The sequence below is a fragment of the Canis lupus genome, chromosome 18 (assembly GCF_011100685.1).
Source record: "Canis lupus familiaris isolate Mischka breed German Shepherd chromosome 18, alternate assembly UU_Cfam_GSD_1.0, whole genome shotgun sequence".
NCBI classification, from domain to species: Eukaryota; Metazoa; Chordata; class Mammalia; order Carnivora; family Canidae; genus Canis; species Canis lupus.
The window spans coordinates 33344510-33367528 of NC_049239.1; the positions used below are offsets into that span (position 1 = coordinate 33344510).

The 23019-nt window shown below is 35.2% G+C and overlaps 1 protein-coding gene and 1 long non-coding RNA gene across 8 annotated transcripts in view; one reads left to right on the top strand and one right to left on the bottom strand.

Moving 5' to 3' along the window:
* Positions 1 to 571: 571 nt before the first annotated feature.
* PDHX (pyruvate dehydrogenase complex component X) overlaps positions 572 to 23019 on the bottom strand; it is a 64513-nt gene continuing 42065 nt past the window's right edge. For all 4 annotated transcript variants that reach the window (XM_038563038.1, XM_038563037.1, XM_038563039.1 and 1 more), the window contains 6 exons: positions 20348 to 20522; positions 18614 to 18761; positions 11848 to 11906; positions 8386 to 8544; positions 4229 to 4293; positions 572 to 1609 (listed from right to left, as the gene is read on the bottom strand). In XM_038563038.1, the coding sequence (XP_038418966.1) occupies positions 1351 to 1609; positions 4229 to 4293; positions 8386 to 8544; positions 11848 to 11906; positions 18614 to 18761; positions 20348 to 20522 (865 nt within the window). In that variant the 3' untranslated portion in view covers positions 572 to 1350. The remainder of the gene's footprint in view (positions 1610 to 4228; positions 4294 to 8385; positions 8545 to 11847; positions 11907 to 18613; positions 18762 to 20347; positions 20523 to 23019) is intronic.
* LOC111090943 overlaps positions 12842 to 23019 on the top strand; it is a 52337-nt gene continuing 42159 nt past the window's right edge. For 3 of the 4 annotated variants that reach the window (XR_005373374.1, XR_005373373.1, XR_005373375.1), the window contains exons 1-3: positions 12842 to 12922; positions 13016 to 13078; positions 16844 to 16994. This is a non-coding gene — a long non-coding RNA (uncharacterized LOC111090943). Of the gene's footprint in view, positions 12923 to 13015; positions 13079 to 16843; positions 16995 to 19384; positions 19584 to 23019 lie in introns of those variants that run through there. The other variant, XR_005373372.1, reaches the window with a different exon arrangement.

Sequence of the window (23019 nt, forward strand, 5' to 3'; positions counted from 1 at the left end):
TTGATACATTGGGGCCCTAGTTGTTTTAGAAGCTCTTTTGTCAGAGTCTAAGTAGTGTGGTGTCTACCATACAACTTGTACCACGTGGCCTTTTTTCTTGTGATTTCTGGCAGCAGACACTAACACAAGCCTTTCTGGGAGTGGTGAATTAAATTACTACCCAATTTCAGTACAGTTAACTTGCGAATTGTAGCAAAGTTGTTAAAAGAGAAAAATAAGCCCTTCTAATTTTTACAATAATTAGTGAAAATTTCATACTACTGACAGAATAAAAAGAAGAGTCCTTTGCCTACTTTGTAAACTTTCCCTTCCACTCTCTTTCAAAGTTTTATATTTCATATCCATTGTTTTCCTAATATCATCATATCTTTCCTCCTGTAGAATTCCTTATAAGCTGTTTCAGGCAAATTACTAACCTACTTCAAGGTTCTGCTAAACTTCTGTGTCCTAACATTTAAAATACAGTAGAATTTTTATTGTTTTCTCACATTTTATTGCACAATACAAACTTGATTAAAATGCACTAAAAAAACCCAACATTTTGTGTTGAAAGTAACACTAATTTAAAATGTTTGGTAGGAAATAGCATAATTTATTTTAATATATTCCAACTTAATACGAAGATGAATAGTTTATTTCAGAAAGTTTAGATATCTTAACTATAGTTTATTACTGAAACAAATTTTTTGGTCTCTCTCTTGCTCTTATTTTTGACTTTTTAATTCTTCTTTAGAAGTTCACAGTGTCATAGAAGTGAAAAATAAGATTGATAGAAACCACTCTAAGACCTATGGCTTTATATACATAAAAAATTCAATAATGTTGCCATAACCCCTAATACAATGTGATCCTTACTTACTATTATCCAGAATAAACTGTACATATATTAAATTGTTCAAGTATATCTACAGCAGGGCTTATAAAAAGTGAGGTCCCACTGCTTAAATTAATGGGCTTCTCTCTGAAGATCACTTCTAACTTCAACATAATTAGTTCTAACAATTTTTTGACTTTATAATTTATTATACATTCTCATATTGTCTAAAATGCTCAAATGAGCCAAACATTTAATTTACATCAAGTTTAATTCCACTTTAGTACAGCACCAGAGGTTAAAAATGGATCTGACTAACCAAATGTTCTTTTTTATTAGTCACAGTTTATTTATTTCTACACCATTAAACCCAAACTGAAAATGAAGACAATCTGGGCCAAACTCATTCACCTTTTTTAAATAAATAAACAACTCACCCACATCACGCTTATATGCCTAATTGTTTTCCTACAGTGTAGATTCTGGTAACAGCTATACAATTAACTAAGCCAAAGCCAACTTCTTATTTTGGAGGACTAGGCCAGTCGGATAGGATTCTCCAGGTTTGCCTTAAAATTTTCAAGAAACCTGGTAGCCAGTTCATCGTCCACCACTCGACTGTCACTTGACATTGTGACTGTTATAAGCTGGCGCTGCTGCAGCCTGTCATTCCCCTCTTCATCCTGCTCAAGCTTGAGCACAGGTCGGAATCTCCCAACAGCCAGAATGCAGGCCTGAGGAGGGTTGATCACTGCAGTAAACTCGTCGATGCCAAACATGCCCAAATTGGAAATACTAGGGGAAAACAAAAAGCTCTGAAAGTGGCATGTCCTTAATCAAAGAACCCTTTCCCAGAAGCCTATGTTCTCATTCTACTAAAACACTGTGATATAGAATCTTACACCAAGTTATTCCAAGGCCAAAGACAAAGATAACTATTTACAGCAGTATCAAAAAACAACACACTTATAAATAGTGTATCTAATATGAACATTCATTCAGCATGAACTGGAAGTACTTGGAAGTGGGTTAGGACAAGAAAAAGAAATAATAAAATATAAGAAGGACTGGAAAAAAGAAATAAAAGTCATTATTCACAAATGAATTGAGTGTGTATACACAGAAAATCGAAGATTCTACAGATAAACTAGTAGGTGAATTTAGCTAAGTCACTAGATGAAAAGGTCAATATAAAAAACTATTTTATATCTATATACACGTTGCTGTAGTTAGAAAATGAAATTTTAAAATTTACAACAGTAGCAAAAACCAAATATTAAGAAATACATCTAATGAAACAAATATAAGACCTCTATATAGATTACAAAACAGAACTGAAAGAAACCAGAGAACTGAATAAACAATGGTTTATACCATGTTCACTACCTAGAATACTCAATGCTGTAAAGATGTCAATTCTCCTCAAACTGATCAAAAGATTTAATGCAATCCCAATCAAAACTCCAGCAAGGTTGGGGTGCCTGGGTGGCTCAGTCAGTTAAGCATCTGACTGATTTTTGCCTCAGGTCATGATCTCACGGTCCTGGAATCAAGCCCTGCATCAGGCTCGGAGTTCAGTGTGGTGTCTGCTTAAGATTCTCTTTCTCCCTCTCCTTCTGTCCCTCCCCCCACTCATGCTTGTGCTCATACTCTCTCCCCCCATAAATAAATAAATAAATGAACAAATAAAATGTTTAAAAAAATAACCTCCAATAAAGTTTCTATGTATGTGTCTATATACAGAAAGTGATATGTTGATTCTGAAATTTATTTGGAAATATAAAGAGCCAGGAAAGACAACTGTGAGGGTGAAAAAAATTAGAAGATTTTCCTCACCAGGTATCAAAAGTTACAGTTTGGTGGTATTGAGCAAGGGATGGACAAACTAGCCGATTAAAGACAGAATACAGAAGAGACCAAACACATACACAGTCACTTTCAGTGCCATGGAGCTATAAGCTTTTCCAGAAGTGATGCTGGGTCAACATAATATCCATATGGGGGGTGGGGGGAAAAATCATGACCTTTTATCTTCACACCACACACAAAATCCAGTTTTAGATAGATTGTGATCTACATGTAAAAAGTTATAAAGCTTCTAGAAAATAACACAGAAAAATAACTTCATGATTCTGGGATAGGCAATAATTCCACACATAAAACAAATAGTACCAACTATAAAAAAAATACTAATGAATAAAATTTCATTAAAATTCAGAACTTGTGTTCATTAAAAACACCTTGAAGAAAGTTCCTAGAGCAAGGGACAGAGTGGGAAAATGTATTTGAAATAGTATGTATCCTATAAAGGTCTGTGTATCTGGAAATAAGAACCCTCACATTCCATTTTTAAAAATGGACAAAAGGCATCAACAGGTACTTTATCTGATAAGTTACCAGGTACCCAAAAGGCTATAAATGAAAATAGTACTCAGCATAACTAATTTGCATTTCCCCGGCCACAAAGAGTACAAAAACATGCTCTAAGAACTGTTACAATTTAAAACCTGACATTACTAAGTGTTGGTGAGACTATGAAGCAATGAGAATTCTCATACACTGTTATTATAAGTATAAATTTGGAAAAACATTTTGGAAAATTGTTGGGCAGTATCCATTAAGGCTTTTAATTCAGGGATTTCATTTCAGGTCAATAAACAAATATACTCACCATAAGACACTAATAAAAGAATGTTCATAGTGCCATTATTTGTAATAGCACCAAACTGTAAACAACAAATGCCCAACAGTAAAATGGATAGTGGCATACTCATACAACATATGATAAAATACCATATACTGCAATAATAACTGCTCCACACTGCAATGTGGTTAATCTCAGACATTAATGTTGAGTAAAAGAAGTCAGACACTAAGGAATATGTTTGATTTATATAAAGACCACAGGGAGCAAAACAAGTCTATGGTGATGATTTTCAGAATAGTGGTTACTTTGGCAAGGTAAGGGAAGCTTCTGGGATGCTGGTAATGGTCTATTATCTTGCTTTGGTTGGTTATACAGGTTTCTCCACTTTTTGAAACATTCATGCTATACTCAGTATACACACTGTGTGTGACACTTAAAAAAAGAGCTGATAATAACTAAAGGGCGTGTCACTATTTTCCTCCAAAGTACCTTAAAATGAGAGAGCACAAGTAGAAAACGTTGAGGTTTATAAATGTATTGTATTTGTAAATATATTTTTTTAAAGTTGCAGAAACTGGATGTCATTCTGAGAGTACCTGAAGAATTAACTAGCTAACCCTAGTGAGTTCCTAGTAGCCTTGATATGTTGCTTCAATTAAAAAAAGTGTTTCAAAAAAATGAAAAAATGAATTAAACAGATTGATGACACAGACTTCTAGGTCTGTTATCTGTTTGATGCTACTGATAATTAAGAGTTTAAATTTTACCTAAAAGATCCTCCTTGGTATTCTTCAGGTAACAGTTTCCCATCTCTTGCTTTCTTTGATAGAGCCTGGGAAAGAAAAACACAAATACAGCATGACAACCAACATCATGTTACAGGGCTGATTTTGTCACTTAAAATATTTGGATAGGGTATGCCTTCATCTCTGATATGCCTTGACTTGACTTTAATACAATTAAAAAATGAACAAGTGCAGAGAGTCTAAGAAGCTAAAAATGTAAATCACAGCTCTACAAAAATTACTTCCCTTTAAAAATTCTTCAAGTGTTAGAATTACCCTGTACGCCATTACTATGTAGAACATTTCAGTGTTTTCTATAGAAAACAATGAAATTTATTCTGTTTACAGAATTTTTTTCTTTTAAGACACAGTACTAGAAGAAGCCATTCCTGTCAACCCAGTTGGTTTTAAATAATTGTCCATTGGCAACAATCCTATAACCAATATTAGTTTCCATCTTTCAGTATTTCTTTACATGTAACATATACATATATATAACTTCAGACAGTTGTAAAAAAAGTAGAATTTTGTATTTTACTCTCAGTATTCTAAGCATCTTTTGTGTTGTTAGTCTTTATAATTGTTTTTTTAATGTCTGCTTAACATTCTAAACACTACATCTGCCATAATTCAATCATGTCCCCAGTGTTTTACTTTGGTTCACTGACTTTTCAATTATTTTATATAAATTTTCAGAAGTGGGATTACAAAGTACTAGAACATAAACATTTTCTTGGTTCTTGATTTACAGCTGAAACATTTCCTGAATGAGCTAGTACAATTTGCACTGCCTTGAGATATAGAAGAACATAGTAATTTCGTGTCACTATTGGCAAAACTGATTTCTAAAAGCTGACAGAAGACAGATGACACTGAAAGTGACATTAAGTAGTTAAAATTTCCTTTACTTGCACTTGCAATTAACCACACCTATGCTAATTTTTATTTTTAAAATAATGCTTCAAAAACAAAGGAATGGAGGTTGAGTTGTTATATATGAAAAATTAATAATGAACTAACTTATGAATGGAAGAGAGAAATGAAACTACTGTCATTTGGGGAGATGAAACAAATCTGAGGCTTAATTTTCTGTACTATATAGCTAACACAGGTACAATTACAATCACTGTTGGCAACTGTTAAACTTTAAACCAGAGATGACTTAATTTTTTAGAAAAACATTCTTTAAAAGTCTAAAAATGTTCTCAACATATCACTGTGACTTTCTGACAACTGAGATAACTACATGTTTATACCAGTTGGATGTAGTTATTTATAAAACTACTTGGATCCAAAATGAAAACTGAAAAGATGAACTTAGACTTGTATGGTCCTTGGATTATCAGAAATAGAAGACAATCTACAAATGTATTTTTTCTGCCTAAAGCAATGTGACTGCTCACATGATATAAACAGGCATGTATCATATGAACTCTGAAAGGCATTTCTTTTAAGGCAGATGATCTCAAGAATCCTGATGAGTTACCAGGCTAAAACAAATAGCACAGATACTCATTTATAAAACTGGATTGCAAGTCCCCATAAATTTTTTTTTTTTTTTCATAAATTTTTTTTTTAAAAAAATCTCTGTAGACCCTAAACATATCAGCTGGACATTCTTAGCAATGAACTCTAAAAGCCTGGAATAAGAATAATTCTGAGGAGGATCACTGGTTTTGAAAATAGTTAATTCTCACTGGGATTTCCTAGCAATGTAAACTTAATATCAAAACACATGTTACCTGAAGCCTCCAGCTTGAAAGGATGTAATACAAGATGACCAGCAAATATTTTTACAATAGGTTACATTCCTTACTAATTTAATTAAAAAATTTAACTGCATAAATCAAGGAAAACTTTGCCTTACTTTTTAAAATGGTTACAATTAGTGAAGAATTAAGAATGGCATGGGATCTAAGGTTTGTTACTATATTACTTTATGTTTAGAGATACAAACTTGAACTCAGCAGAGGCATGCCTATAGCACCACACAGTGACATCCCTGAGATTATCGAGGGTCAAGAAGTAAAAACTTAGAGCAGGTGTTCTTAACTCAGGTCCATAAAAGGAGTTCCAGAAACCTACAAACTCCTTGAAAAATTAATCTCAGTACAGTTATTTTTTGAAAATTAAAAAAAATAAATTCACTGGGCATCTGTGATCTTTATGCACTCTTGTAAAATTGGCTATATGGCAAGAACAAAATCAGACAGAAGGGAACAGAGAAAGATCACAAATAAACAAGGGAGCCTCAAAGACTGATCAGTTGCATAAAGATAGTAAAACAGGTAATGTCAGAAAGCTACTTTAGCTATGGAAGCCATAGAAGGCCTAAGAAAGGGGCATCTGAACCGAGAAATGCCCAGATTTAAATAAATCCTCACTTCTACTGTTTTCTAAATGCATTACCTTGGGCAAATTTCCTAAAGGCACTAAAACTCTGTTTCCTCAATATTGAAATGGGGAAATGAAGGCTTCAACTGTAACATAGGACTAAGACAATTAAATCAAGTGCTTGGCCTAGTATCTGGTATATCCTAAGAACAAGAGTGGAGTGTTCCTCACAGACAGCAGGGTGGGAGAGAGAATGGGAAGCAGAGAGAAGTAGCTGGAGCACAGTAAACCATAGGATTGGTGGGAATCCGAGGGAAGCTTCAAGGACCACCAGAGAGGCCCTGGGACATTCCAAAGGGTTAAGACTGCCCTTCCCATCGCTGAGAAGCTGCTCACATAGCCTCCTTACCACCGCATCCTAGGTTCTTCCAGGATGTATTAGCATAGTAAAATTAGTAACTTGGTCAAAGTCAAAGAAACCTTCTTGTAATGGTTAATTTTTAAAATTTAACATAAGAAATATACAAACATTAAAAAACAAGAAAAACATATAAAGAATATTAAAGTAAATTCTAACTCTATAGTTAAATGCAGTCTCATCTGAATTTCACAAAAACCCTAAAATAGATGAATTCTCATTGCTGTTGAAGACTTTTGATGAATAAAAGGCACATAACTATCTCAGTAAACCAATCTATATTACTTTGATTTTTGAACTGGTCAAATTACTGCTCAATTAAGAAAAACAGTTGTATTTTTATCTATAAAAACATACTGCAGATCTTTTCAGTGGGTAGTTAATTAATTTGGGGATGCCTGGGTGGCTTAGTGGTTGAACATCTGCCTTTGGCTTAGGTTATGATCCCGAAGTCCTGGGATCGAGTCCTGCATCGGGCTCCCTACAGGGAGCCTGCTTCTTCCTCTGCCTGTGTCTCTGCCTCTCTATGTCTCTCATGAATAAATAAATAAAATCTTAAAAAAAAAAGTAGATTAACTTGTGTTCATGTATTTTGGGCAAGTTTATGTATATGTGTATATACTATCCACTCTCCAAAGAAATCTTATCTTCTACTTTTAATTCCTCCTTATAACTTGTTCATCCACTATGCATATAACTGGTCTTTGGTAAATGAAAAAAGAAAAGCATCACTTAACTAAATGAATCTGAAATTTTCAATTCTAACACTATAAGAGCCACAATGTTTCTGTCAAAAAATACCTTTGGAAATTATAGTGGTTGTCAGAGCTGACCTACTGCCTATGTTCCTGTCTATTCAATGGGATATTTTGGGGGAAATCAGACTCCTCCATATGGGAGCTATAAAAACTGCTTTTAAAGAAACTCAGAAAAAAATTCAGTACTTTTGCCTCTGGAATATTAAGTACTTTTAGTGGTTTCCATTCTAGAGAGGAAATGAATAAAATCAATTTTGAAGAATAAAACACTGAATAGTGAAGTCTCTCCATTACAACCTTCATAGAAATATGGTTTCAGCCTTAACTTTAAAACTATCTAAAAAAACAAACAAACAAAAACTATCTAAATAGAGTTGAATTTTAGACTTTGGGAAATAAAGCATTCACCTGTAACTTGAATATAGTTGATCCTCATTTATCTGTATATTATTTCTGAATTTTTGAATCTTAAATGTTCTTAAAGTAAGTCATACTTGAATAAAAACTTAAAAACTTTCATATGATTGACGGTCACTTGGAAATACATCACAGTGTGACTAGTTCATGTCAAGACTTTACCAGAAAGTAAATACTAACACTTTGAAAGCACAATATTTCTTAAGACATACCTTTACAGAGTCAGCAATTTCCTGTATACCCTTAGCAGCAGCATCTTTTATGATTGGTGTAATTAAACCTTTATCTGTTGCCACAGCCACTGAAATGTCAATAAAGGGCAGTTGCTTGGGGCCCTCTCCATCCCAGCTTACATTAACATCTGGCATTTGCTAGGAAAAGGAAAAAACATGTCACTCTAAGGAAACAGCTTTATTTATTTATTTTTATTCTTTTTTAAGCAGTAGCTTTAGTAGACCAAGGTGGTTACAGAAAAATAACATTATTATGCTTTTCTGAAAGTGAATATAGGTGGACAAAAGCAAATAAATGAAGATTCAGTTTGAAATAATGGTTTGGATCTCTGTGTTAAATGTCTTCTATGTTCAGGAAAAATAAACACACCATGTTTTTTAAGGCAAGCTTCAAGAAATGCTGATGTACATGTTTTGATCTCTTTACAACAGATGATGTTTAAAAAAAGGTCTCCCTTTGTTAAACCTGATTGCTAAAAAGCATTTAACATTTGTTATATATACTTCCTGCCTCATATGCTGACCGAAATGGCCTTGAGGAGAAGAGGGGAGGGGACAGGGTAGCGACATTCAACCACATTACTCCTATGGCATGCAGGAAGCTCTATTTTCTAGCACAGCCCTGGGAGAGATATCAATCATCTGGCCTTTAATAAGTGACTTCTCTATTTAAAAGAGATTTCCTAGACTTCATAAACATATGACAAACGTATGAGCATGCTTGTATTTAACATATATACACGGAGCATGAAAAGAGCAGAAGAAATCAGTAAACACCTGGAGACAGTATAAACTGACACTGTTGCCAAGTATCAGAGAAATTAAGCTGAAAAACAGAAATTACAAACTAATTTCTTTTCTCAAAAATTCTTTGCTTTGATAACAGCCTACCTAATCATACTTATGGCTGCTCCCTGGAGATGCATTCCCCACCATACATGGGCTTCTCACCGTCCTGCTATGCTCACTCCCACTGCATTGCTTTATTTATTTATTTATTTTTAAAGAGAGAGCGAGAGAGTGAGCACGCGAACACATGTGCGAGTGGCCGGGTGGAGGGAGAGGGAGAGGAAGAATCTTAAGCAGGCTCCACACCCAGCGCAGAGCCTGACCCAGGGCTCCATCTCACAACCCTGAGATCATGACCCGAGCCAAAATCAAGAGCTGGACACTCAGCCGAATGAGCCACGCAGGCACCCTCTATGGCACTGCTTTCAACTGCTCTTGGTCCTTCTCTGTCTCTTAAGGTTCAGCTCATTCATTCAAAGTAATCAAAGCTTGTTTATGTTAAAATAATAAAGACTGAAGTCCCTAACCCCCAGAAAATGTTAAATTCTTCATAGGAAACACTATGGGCCTTAATTAAAAGAGGAAAAAAAAAAAATCTCTCCTAAGTGAGAAATATCTGGTAAATAAATGTAATTACAGAACTACGTAACAAAAACCTATGGGCCTCAGTTGTAGTCAAAGGAAAAATTCATATTCTTAAACCTTCTTATTCATATTCCTAATTATAATAATTACACATTCACATTTTCTAACAAAATATTTTCAAAGAAAAGTCTAACCTAATCCCATTCTAAAGCTCAGGAAATGACAGAAGGAACACATAAGGCAACAATATAAATAGACTGAGGACACAAATATGCAATAATAAAAGACAGAGTTTAAAACAATGCCAGCATTGAGAACATTAAAATAATATAAGAAGCAAATTTAAATGATGGGATAATAAGTTTGGGAATCCAGATGAAGTCAGTGATTTTCTGGGAATACAGAATTTCCCAAAATCAATTCAAGAAAAAGCTGAAAATTAAACAGTTCAATAATTACAGGGGAAAAATGAGAAGGTTGTCAAGGCTCTTTCCCCCAAAATAGAACTAGACTCATATTTTTACTGGTGAATTCTATAAAGCTTCAAGAAATAAAAACCTTTATAATATTGAAATAAGCACAGAGAAAGGAAAGGGGAGAAGTACCTGAATTCACTTTAAGAAGCCACTAATTTAAAAAAAAAGCTTGACAAAACTAGCACAAAATTTAAATTACAATTACTTATGTTCTCCTGATACAAAATTATGAAATGAAATGTAATGAACACTAGAGATTCACTTAAGGAGGGCAAGAATGATTCATAATTCATGATGTAATTCAAAATATTATCTGGTCAAAAGGCAAAAGCCATATGAACACTTAGATATGAATGGCTAAGAAAACGTATAACTTTAAAATTCTCTATTACTGTACTGTTCAAGAAATAAAAAGAAATATCTTGTAAGTATATATTAAATACAGCACTTAACAAACACAGTGATCCAGAAAAACAGCCCAGTCACAGAAAGACAGGGCAGAAAATGGTGCAGAGCGAGAAGGCAGGAAGCCTGGGTTTCAGATCCAAACCCAATTCTAGACACCTGCCTCAAACCTGCTCCTCTCCCACTTTCCCAATGTCCGTACGTGAAAAACTCCATTCCTCCCACTGCTCGGGCCCAAGTCCTTACCCCTTCTCTCGCGTCCCACATCCAATCCATTAGCAAATCTGGTTGGCTTTACCTTTGAGATGCACCCCAAATCTGGCCTTCACCCCAGCTTCACCTCTAGCTGCTACCTTAGTCCAAACCACTGTCCTTGTCCACAGCCTCCCAGGAGAGCACACGGCTGATCCCTGGCCTCCCCACAGGTTGTGTTCCACAAACCACCGGAGGACCCTCTCCATCAGTCCTCTCTCAAAACCCTCTGAAGGCTTCCTTCTTCATCAAAAGAAACTCCCTAGTCTTCCCGGGCCACCAAGGCTTCATCCACTTTAGGGCCCTCGCAACTCCTCCCTCTTTCTTCTGCTTAATCTCATCTGCTACCTTTCCTCCTCCAGAAACACTGTGTCCCCGGCACCGCAGCATGTTTCTCCCAGCCTTTGGCCTGCAGTTTCCTTTGCCTGGAGCACTCTTCTAGCCGAGAGCTCTATGGCTCACATGCTCTCTTCCAGGCCTTGGCTCCACCACCACCTTGTCAGAGAGGCCTTCCTGGCCGAACTGTGTGCACCATGATACCCCTACTTATTCTGTAGCACTTTCTCTTTCTCCCAGTACTTTCACTATCTGACAAATACTGGTCTCTTCCAATGAGACTATAAGCAAAAACGTGTCAGCTTTTGTTCACCACTGTTTTCCTAAATGTCTATAATGCACTCAGTACATGACAGGAAATCAGTTACTTACTATTGGCTGAATAAATGACCTTTATTCTGCTATAATTAGCTGTGAGTCCCAATGATTCTCAGTTTCATCTGTAAAACTGAGGGCATGAGATTAAATGACATAATATTTTCAGCAATAAGATTATATAATTTTGGGGACTTAAAAGTGACAGTTCTATTTACCATATAAAAATCCCAAGATATGAGTCCATTTTAGAAGCCAAAATGATTTGGGGTCTACTACTTACTTTAAGAGTAACAGCTGCTGCCTTGATTATAAAATCATTCACTGATACTTTAATGTCATCTGAAAGAAAAACAAGCATAGCAAAATTAGCGTTCATAATGAAATTTTAACATTGGCCATTACGATTTCAAACTTGTTCATTAATAAATTACAATGAAAAATATTACAGGTTTTTGTTTGCTTGCTTAGATGGTACTGAGTCTCCTAATTACAAAAACTTCTATATTATTTGAGGTCCTGCATAAATAATATTAACCACAAATGTAAAAGATTACTTCTGGACCATGATTACAATTCTTTTAAATTGCTCAGATATCATACACGAGAACCTGAAGGACACATTATAAACATAATTAAAAAGAAAAGAACCAACTCCTATGTCACTAAAAACACAAATGGTCTCTCTACGGTGATTCATTTTTTTTCTCTCTCACCCTTTTCAAATGTCTTTATCCTGCATATGCTTTATATTATTATTGATTATACTTGAACAGTGGTAACATACAGTCATTTTAAAGATCTCTATATCTATCTATCTACCTGTATCTAGAGAGGGAGATTTTTTTACTAATGGAGTGTATACCAAAAAAAATTTAAGACCACTGAGCTGCTTTTTAACTTAACAAAACAGGATATAGCAAAGGCCAAAGATGAAGCAATGTTGGCACAGGTCCTAGTGCATTGAACAAAATGAGGTTTTCTGTCTAGTTTTATGGTGATTCCATTTGAATCAATTTCCTTCCAGTATACATAATGATTTCAAGATAAAGCTAAGGTCCCCTCCCTTCCCACAGAGCTGATCATAACGAAAGCATCTGATTTACACTTTTGCTTTTCCCAGCGGGTAGGAAAGTGTTGCAAAATGTAAACTACACTTGATTCTCTACTGCAAGAGCTTCTAGAAAAAGAGTTTAAGATCAAGATCTACTCAATGGTATGTGGCAAGATACACAAATCCTGTTACTATAGTATCATGGAATTTAACATGAACAATAGCTCATTCTAAAGGCATGCTGGAGATTTCAGAAAGACATGAAATGAATTATCATAAATCCAAATACTGCCAAACTGTCATGGTAACCACCACCTGCTCATCCAATTTATAGCTCTTTTAATTCAGATTTCCAGAGACATAAATATTTTTGTTTGCTTATTTAAAACCCCTTCAGGAGTAGAAATATCAGTGGACTTCCAGTGCTTACAGAATTTTAATGATAGCCACTGAAGACATGGTCAGTATAAATTCAAGTATGTTGACATATTTTATGAACTTATTATGCTTACCTTTCAGGGCTCCCTTAACCTCCTCTGCACTTTATCTACTACCCAGAGGTATTCACAGTGAAGACTTCCCAAACCACCATTAGCCAATGCCAGATCACCTATTTACTGCCAGAGTGCATAACGCTCACGTAAATTCTCTGCCCTCAACATACTCTAACATTGTGTACTCCTGAGCTGGTCACTTTCTTTGTTGTGAAACACAATTCTCTTACTGGCTTCCTGTATCACTGTATTCTTCTGTTTTCTTCCACTCTTTATCACTCACTCATTTTCCTTCCATTCCTCTCAATGGTGGCACCTTCTCAGGCAAGAACTGTCTGTTTCATGGTTTTGATACCATTCATACAACGATGAATCCTTCAAATGCTAACTCTTATCCTGATGCATCAGAAGCTTCAGACTTTTATATCCAATTTCACATATGATACTTCTAACAGGCATTGAAAATCAAAAAAGTACAAAGGAGTTTTTTTTAAGATCTTTTATTTTTAACTTTTTTATTATGGAAATTTTCAAATATATAGAAAAGAGATTTCTTGGTGACATTGAGAAGAATAGGAAATAGTTTGTGAAGGAATATCAAACATTTTCGCTTACATATCATTATAAAACAATAAAGACACACTTATAGAATGTTATATAACTATATAAGAAAGAGTACTGGAGATAAATAACGTGGGCTCTTTGAAGACCCCCTAGAAACTTCCTAGCTGCAAGGACATACCAAACTTGATACTAAACTAATTCACCTTTCCACTGAAATAGTACTGTTTCCTGCCTCATGAAAGGAAGAAACCAGAAAAAATACTCTCCTAGTAATCTCTATATTATGACTAAGCAAGTACACTTAAAACCTATAGGGAAGGTGCCAGGATTAACTTTTTGAATATTGATAATTTTCTCGGAAGTAAGCTTTCCATTTATTTCCTTGAACTTTTAAAAGGGGTCAGGTTGTCTTCATCTGAATTCTTCAAAGTCTGTATCTAAACTGAAATATCAGTCTGTTGTTGCTTGAGATGTAGAAAGCCACAAGAGAAAATTTTTCCCACCCTAATAGGGCAGGGGGAAAAGTAGGGGTTACAAAATCATAACATAAGTCTGTTAGGAAGTCAAGGTTATAAGGCAAACAAGTGACTGAACGTCAAGGGTGATGACTCCCCTCGGAGGATGGACAAACACATGAAATGATTTAACCACTATCAAAGTATGAGAAAGTATGGACAAAGTACGGGACAAGGCACGTGAACCGATGGGGATATCAGCAGAGATATGGAAACCATAAAAAACATTCAAATGGACAGTTGAGGAAAAAAAGCCATGCAGTTAAAGATAAATAATTTTTTGTTAAGCTTCAGAGACTAAACATAGCTGAGAAAAAGTCAATGACCTTGAAGCTAGATCAACAAAAATTATCTAAACAAAAACACAAAGAGAAAAAAAAGGATGAACAAAAAAAAAGAATTGGGGCTCTAAGAGCTTTGATTATAAATGTTCAACTGTTTGAACTGTCCAGAGTTCCAAAAGAAAAAAAAGAAAAACACATGGAGAGAAGTGAAAACTAATGGTTAATTTTCCAAAATTAATGAAAGACTACAAACCATAAATCCAACAAGCTAAGAGAAACCCAAAGAGGATAAACACAGTTTATTTATTTTTGAGAGCCAGTGAGCGAGTGCAAGGGGACGGCAGGGAGAGGGTGAGGGAGATCAGCACAGAGCCAGACGTGGGACTTGCTCTCATGACACCGAGATCATGACCTGAGCTGAAATAAAGAGTCAGACACTCAACTTGAGCCACCCAGAAGCCCCTCATTTTTAAATTTCTTTAAAGCATAGTTGATTTGCTAAAGCAAAAACACATCGAACATATATGCTGGGGCTCACACTGCACCATATGTAGAAATAAAACAGGACAGTAAGAGCACAAAGAATAAAGGGCGGAAAATGTAATATATTGTGAAGTTCTTACATTATACATGAAAGGGTGTGATAAGAAGAGATGGGACAAATGAAAACAAAGGACAAAATTATTAAATGTGAATGGTCTAAATAATTAAAAGACAAGAGTATAGGATTAGATAAAAATCAGAAAAATTATATGCTGTCTGCAAAGTTAGTTTGAATATAAAGACAGAGATAAGTCAGTAGTAAAAAGATACAAAAAGATATAAAAAGATTAGTCAGAAAGAATAACTGTATCAATATCAGATAAGGAAGGCTTTGGGGTAAGAAAGATTATATCATTAGTGGACAGGGACATCCATGACAAATCTATTCATCAGGAAAACATCAATATCTTAAATGTGTTATGTGCTTAATAACAGACCTTCAAAATGATTAAAAACTGACAGAACTCAAAGGGGAAATAGATGAATCCATAATTATAATTGGGGGTTTCAATACTTTTTCCAAAAATTGAAAGAACACATAGGAAATCAGTAAGAATATAAAAGACATGAACACTACTACCAGTCAACTTCACCTGACATTTAAAGAACATTCTTCCTCAAAAGTAGAACACATTCTTTTCAGGGGCCCTGGGTAGCTCAGTCGGTTAAGCGTTGAGTCAATTTTAGCTCAGGTCATAATCTCAAGGTCTTGAGTTCAAGCCCCATGTCAGGCTCTGTATTCAGCTCAATCTGCTTGAGATTCTTTCCCTCTCTTTCTCCCTCTCCCTCTGCTCCTCCCCTCGCTCATGCACTCTCTCTCAAAATAAAATCTTTTAAAAAAAGTAGAACACACATTCTTTTCAAGTACACATGAAACATTCATCAAGATAGACCATATTACAACTATAAAGTCTCAAAAAGTTTAAGAACATTGAGGTCATACAAAGCATGTTCTCTAAGCACAATGGAGTTAAGCAAGAAATCATAAAAGGCTGAAAAGTCCCCAAATATTTGGAAATTATACTCCCAAATAATTCATGGATCAAAAAAGATATCTTAAGGAAAAATAGAAAACATCTTGAATTGAATGTGAAGAAAACTAAAAGACATCAAATTTTGTTGAATTCATCTAAAGCACTGCCAAAAGGGACCTTAAAAGCATTATATACTTATGTTAGGAATAAGGTTTATTATACTATATTATACTTTATATAATATATATAATTATAATATATATTATAGTATAAATATATGTATTTATTATATATAGTATAATATATATATTACACATTATACAATATATATCTCAGCTTTCACCTTAAGAAACTAGAAAACAGGGGGATCCCTGGGTGGCGCAGCGGTTTGGCGCCTGCCTTTGGCCCAGGGCGCGATCCTGGAGACCCGGGATCGAATCCCACATCGGGCTCCCGGTGCATGGAGCCTGCTTCTCCCTCTGCCTGTGTCTCTGCCTCTCTCTCTCTCTCTGTGACTATCATGAATAAATAAATAAATAAAATCTTTAAAAAAAAAAAAAAAAAGAAACTAGAAAACAAAAGAGCAAATTAAACCGAAAGCAAACAAAAATTATAAAAACAATGGAGAAAGTTAATGAAATCAAATGCTCATTATTTGAGAAAATCAATAAAATTGATCAATATCCAGCCAGACTGATCAAGAAAATAAGGAGACATAAATTACTGATATTGAAACTAGGGACACAATTTCAGATTATGTAGAGATTAGAAGTATAATACGGTAACATTATGAATAGCTTTATGCCAATATAGTAGACCTCCTTATCTGTGTCTGCTTTCCACAATTTCAGTCATCCGTGGTCAACAGTAGCCCAGCAGATGATCCTCCTGACTTACTGTCAGAAGGCCACCAGAAGCCTAACACTGTGTCACAATGCCCACATCATTTACCTCATGTCAGCTGATCACATAGGCATGTTATCTCACAGCATCACAAGGAAGGTGAGTACAATACAGTAAGACATTTAGAGAGAGACCACATTCACTTAACTTTTATTACAGCATATCGTTATAATCGCTCTACTTTACTATTGTTGTTAATCTCTCACTGTGTCTAATTTTTAAATTAAAGTTTATCATATGCATAGAAGAAAACATAGTATGTATGGGGTTTTGTACCATCAGTGGTTGATCCACTGGGGGTCCTGGAATGTACTTCTGTGGAGATGAGGGAGGACTACTGTAAATTTCATTACTGAGGTAACCTAAAAAAATTCCTTGAAAGACACAAACTACTAAAGCTCATTCAAGAATAATCAGAAAACTTATACCTATTTTTGTTATTTTTTTATTTTTAAAAGACTTTATTTATTTATTCATGAGAAACAGAGAGACAGAGAGAGAGAGAGAGAGAAAGAGAGAGAGAGACACACACACAGGCAGAGGCAGAAGCAGGCTCCATGCAGGGAGCCTGACGTGGAACTCAATTCCAGGTCTCCAGTATCAGGTTCTGGGCCGAAGGCAGTGCTAAACCACTGAGTCACCCAGGCTGCCCAACTTACACCTATTTTTAAAAATTGAATTCATGGTCAAAAATCTCCCCACGAGAAAATCACAGGCCTAGATAGTTTCATTGGTGAATTCTACCAAACAATTAAAAACTACCTAATTCTACCCAAACTATTCCAGAAAATAAAGGAGAAGGAAACATTTCCCAACTCCTTCTATGAGATCTGGTAACAAACCCAGAAATAAACATCTTCAAGAAAAGAAAACTACAGGGTTTTCTCATGTGTACAGGTATAATGATTCTTAGAAAAATTTTAGAAAATGGGATCAAGAAATAGGTGAGAAAATTAATGACAAATGAGTTTTATATGAGGAATACAAGGTTAATTCAACATCTAGAAATCAACCAATATAATTTACCAAAATAATAGAGTGAAATGGTATATACACAAAAAAGCATGTGATAAAATTTAACATCCACTTATGCTTAAAACTCAGCAAATTAGGAATATGAATTTCCTCAACCTAAAAAAGGAATCTACAAAAAACCTTCAACTGACGTAAAAGTCTGAATATTTTTCCTAAGACCAAGAATAAGGCAAAAAATCTGCTTTTACCACTTACCATTCATTATTGTACCACAAGTCTTAGCCAGTACAACAAAGCAAGAAAATGAAAGCCATACAGATTGGAAAGAGAGAAAGAAAACATAAAAATTTGTATGTCTCCCAGCAACCTTAGTTTTAAGTGATTGCTGGGAGGTACATTACCAATTTCATAACCTGAAAGTTCATTTTGAAGAAGAAATTTAAAAAACTGTAAAGCAGAGGGATATCTAAAATATGTATGTAAAATCTAAAACACTCTTAAATCATTTGGGGATTTTATACTAAAATGTTAAGGACTGCTTGGTTCGGATATCATACCAAAAAGTATGATTTACTCAGTACTATGGAACCAGTTTGTTTCTTATAGGCAAAGTGAGCCAATTCTTTTCTCTAGCACTAAAATGCATCCAGATGATAAAATTGAAATAAAAAGCTATACATGTACCTTTATAAGTAAAGGACTTCATGACAGCACAGGTATTAAGTAAGTTTAACTTTACTAACCTTTGACCAGACTTTGTCTAGCTTTTAAAACAGCTCCGAGGTCACAGTCAGCAGTAGCATATGCATGCGGCACAGTACTCTTAGATTCAGTTAACCTCTTGGCAATAACTCTTCGAATATTGCTAGCAGGGATTTCAGTGAATGTGCCCTGCAAATAAATTACAATCTGTCCATTAAACCATAAGTGGAAGGGGAAAAAACAAACTCCATAACTAAAATATATTCAGTGACTTAGCTTTTGTTAATAGATAAAGATCAATATAGGAAAGTACTATTAAAATTTCTTAGTATAAGGAGGAATATAAGAAATCCAAAGAGTTTTAACTTTATAGTATATGACTGTAGGAAATAGTAAAACTCATGTTTTAGTTGTAAGTGGGTCATCTTATGTTACTATGTTTAAGATGATCAAAAAGAAATCTCCCAAGTCATGAATAATTCTTCCATTGGTGTGTGTGTGTGTGTGTGAAACAGAGACAAAGAGATAGACACACACACATACCACCTGTAAGCAGCTTCTGTCACAAATACCATGCCTTAATAAAACTCAAAGCATACAATAATTCAACAAACCAACAGCAGACTATTCTTACTTATAAAAATGGTACACAGTAGAAAAAGATAATTCAATATATTAAATAATCTGTCAAACTATTTCCATTTTAGTTTGTAATTTATATAGAAATTGCACAAGTATCATATTTTCCAAAAATTCACAACATGAAGTATAAGTGAGATATTAAAATCCTCTTGTAACTTTACTTATTGTAGCTTTCCGTTCTGTTCCTTGAGCCTCTGACAAAAGCAAGATGGACCTTACACTACATGTGATTCTTTCCTTACCCTTCGCTCCATTCTGGGACTAGATCACAATCATATGAGAATAATAACTAAGCAGCTAAAAATACACTTGATTTCTTAGGAAACATTTTATGTTGACAGAGTACTTGCTCAAATAGAATAAATGCTCACTCTATACCACAAAACTTTGAAAGTAAGATTTATCTTCTGAATTTGAATAGCCTACTTCTTACAAGTATAAGATTTGATTACACATATTTTTTTTGTATGTGCAGTAATGAAGTATGAACTTATTAAAAAATTTTGCTTCCCATGAAATTTATACTATTTGCAACTATTTTTAAAATATCATACTGGAATACATTTCTCCACTAGAAAGAACAGGATAGGTTTGTGTGTTTATTTTTTAAGTGTCCATTCAGTTTTACATGAACCTGATTATCCTGCATTTCTTCCAATGGGAAGCAAATGACATGAAAGATACTAAGAAAGGGAGGTAAAAAGAGGCAAAATGGAGTATTTTGACAGCAAAAATGGGCTGCTATCCTACCTGTATCTGAGAAAGAACATCTAGGTATGTGGCCTCTATAATTCTTCACAGGGAGACTATCAATTCCCTCAGTCAAAATAAAGCACCCACAGAAGATGGCTAGTGGCACCTACCAGTTAATAGTACCACACCCAAGGAAGTGCCATGATTACAGAGCATACACACATGGTGCTGAATCTGGAAGTTAGCACCACACAAACAAATCGGGTTTGAACTAGGCATCTGCAAAACAAAGCGTATGGAGTACTTTTTTTTTTTTTTTTTTATCACTTTCAGCTACTACTAAAATGGATTCGTAGAATTACTTGTAAAAGAGACAGTAATGGTTTTATTTTCTTTCTCAATTAAATCTGAAAAATACAAATCTACTCAAACGATATTACCGGTACATTAGGTTGTCCAGGAGTTGACACTGGTGGGATCATTGGCCGTGAGTAAGGTGGTGTGGCTGTGGCCTGTGGGGGCAGAGGCACTGTGGGAGTGGCTGGAGGGGCTGGAGTGGGTCTGGATTCAGTAATCTTGCCGGTTTCTTTCAACTGCACCAGTTTGAGAGCATCCCTGAAGATAAGAGAGAACCATGATTAGCAACAAGGATAAAATGTTTAGTAAGTGGGTATGAGGTATAGAGGGAAGGTACTGAACTAGAGATCTCAAGGCTAAAATGCAAAATGAATTATTTTAGATAAGCAAATCTTATCTGTTTTGCTGATTTATATTATCCATGCACTACAATATTTGGACATTTGCAAAAACTGAACAACAATTCAAATTTATCAAAGTATTGGATGTAGGTATCTTTAAAAAGGAAACTGTCTTTTTTTTGGGGGGGTCGGGGGGAGTATCATTTGGTAGATGAACTATTCATAAATTAAGCCATACTCTCATTCTTTACACTTGGTCAAGTAATTTTCACATGGCATTCAGAAAATGTCAAGTTTATCACAACTTTTACTACGATATTCACCAAATTACTGGATTTTCTAGTACAAATTACCTTGTTTATGGCCAGGAAATCACACCATTTTAAGTATTGTTCAATATGCTATCAGCACCATCTAATGAAATAAACCTAACCCACAGCATCACTCAGAATGAAAGAAAACTAAACTAGTAATAGACTTACCTTGCATTAATGGTATCTTTGTTTTTTAAAAGGATTTAATTAGATTACTATATATATCAAGCTTTTGATCTATGTAAGTTACAGTGGGTATGAAGTAATATATTCTCTTAAAACGGCTTTTTCAAAAATTATAATATTTGATAATTCAAAAAATACTTTTCAAAAACAAAATTTTATATTTTACAAACTATTTTTAATCTAAATTTTTTAAAAGGTTCTACATAATATAAAAACAACTTCGTGGTGACACAAATTTAAAGGCAAATAACATTCCTTAAATTCCTGAAACATAGTTAATTTTGTTACGGTTTTTTAAAAGAATTATGAGGGGAAAAACCTAGCAACTGCTGGACACGTTTGAAATGACAATCATCCTCTCCTACACAAAATCTCTTCCTTAATACCTTATGGCAACATGGTAGGCAGAATTCTGAGATGGATGGCCCCAATATTCTTGTATATACAGAATTATTACCTGATGTACACACCTATATAATCTCTTGTGAGTATGGGTCGGCCTGAGTATGATGGATGTCTCCCATGATTTGGTTACGTTACAAGACAAAAGTGATGGATTTTGCAGACATAATTAAAGTCCCAAATCAGCTGACATTAAGTTAATCAAAAAGCAAAAGTATAATTACCCTGGTGGGATTAGACATCAGATAAGCCCTTTAAAAGGAACCAGGAATTCCTGGAAGAAGAGATCCAGATGGACAGAGTCTCCTGCTGGCGCTGGAGAAGGGAGTAGGCATTTGTGAGCAGCCTGTGGAGATGACCATGAGGTAAGGACCTGAAGGATGCCTCTAGGAACTAGGACTAGTCCTTGGTTAAGAGCCGGCCAGGGGCCAGACTGACAGCCCCAAGGAACTGAATTCTACCAACAACCATGCGAGCCTGGAAGAGGACACCCACCTTTAGATGAGACCCTAGTGTTGGCCAAAACCTTGATTTCAACCTTGTGACCATAAGTTGAGAACCCAGCCATGCTAGGCCCGGAATTCTGACTTACAGAATTGTTAGATGCTAAATAGGTCTTAAGCTGCTACATTTGTAGTAATTTCTTACACAGTAATAGAAATTTTTTTTTAAAGATTTATTTATTTATGATAGACACAGAGAGAGAGGCAGAGACACAGGAGGAGGGAGAAGCAGGCCCATGCCGAGAGCCTGATGTGGGACTCGATCCTGGGACTCCAGGATCGCGCCCTGGGCTAAAGGCAGACGCTAAACCACTGAGCCACCCAGGGATCCCAGTAATAGAAAATTGAACCAGGAATCCCCCATGTGTATTGATACTGGTTTTAGAAAAGAGAGTTCATCCTTTCTTTATACCTGGTCCAAAAAGGGGTGCATGGAGTTAACCCTAACTACAACTAACTTACTTGTTTCAAAATTAAAGAGTTGACATTTAACAAAGGAGGTCAGATTGATAAAGAAGTCTTACATCTTTTACCATCTCAGATCCCTAATAAACATTGAAAGTGGGAGTAAAAGTGAGAAAATGAGCCTCTTATGCCAACATTGTGTAATTATGTAATCCTATACCAGTCCTGTGAGGGAGGTATTATCACTCCCAATTCATAAATGAGTAAATAGGCTCAGAGAGGTTAAATTCCAAATCTAAGTCAGTATTTCTCAGTTACCTACTCTATTCTAGGTGTTGAGGATCCACTGTTAAACAGGACACTTTATTCCACAGGGGAGTCTATGTTAATCAGGCAAACAAATGGCAGATATAGCTGCACTATGAAGAAAATAAAGCAGAATAATGATGAGTGATAGGTGAGAGGAGGGCTTCTTTTAAAATAGGATGGATGGTCAGGGAAGGTCTGAGGATGTGGTGCTTGTGTGGAATGACATGAATGAGCAAGCAGCCAAGAAGAGCTGGGGAAAGTATATTTCTAGGCAGGGAAAATACAGCTTCTTCTA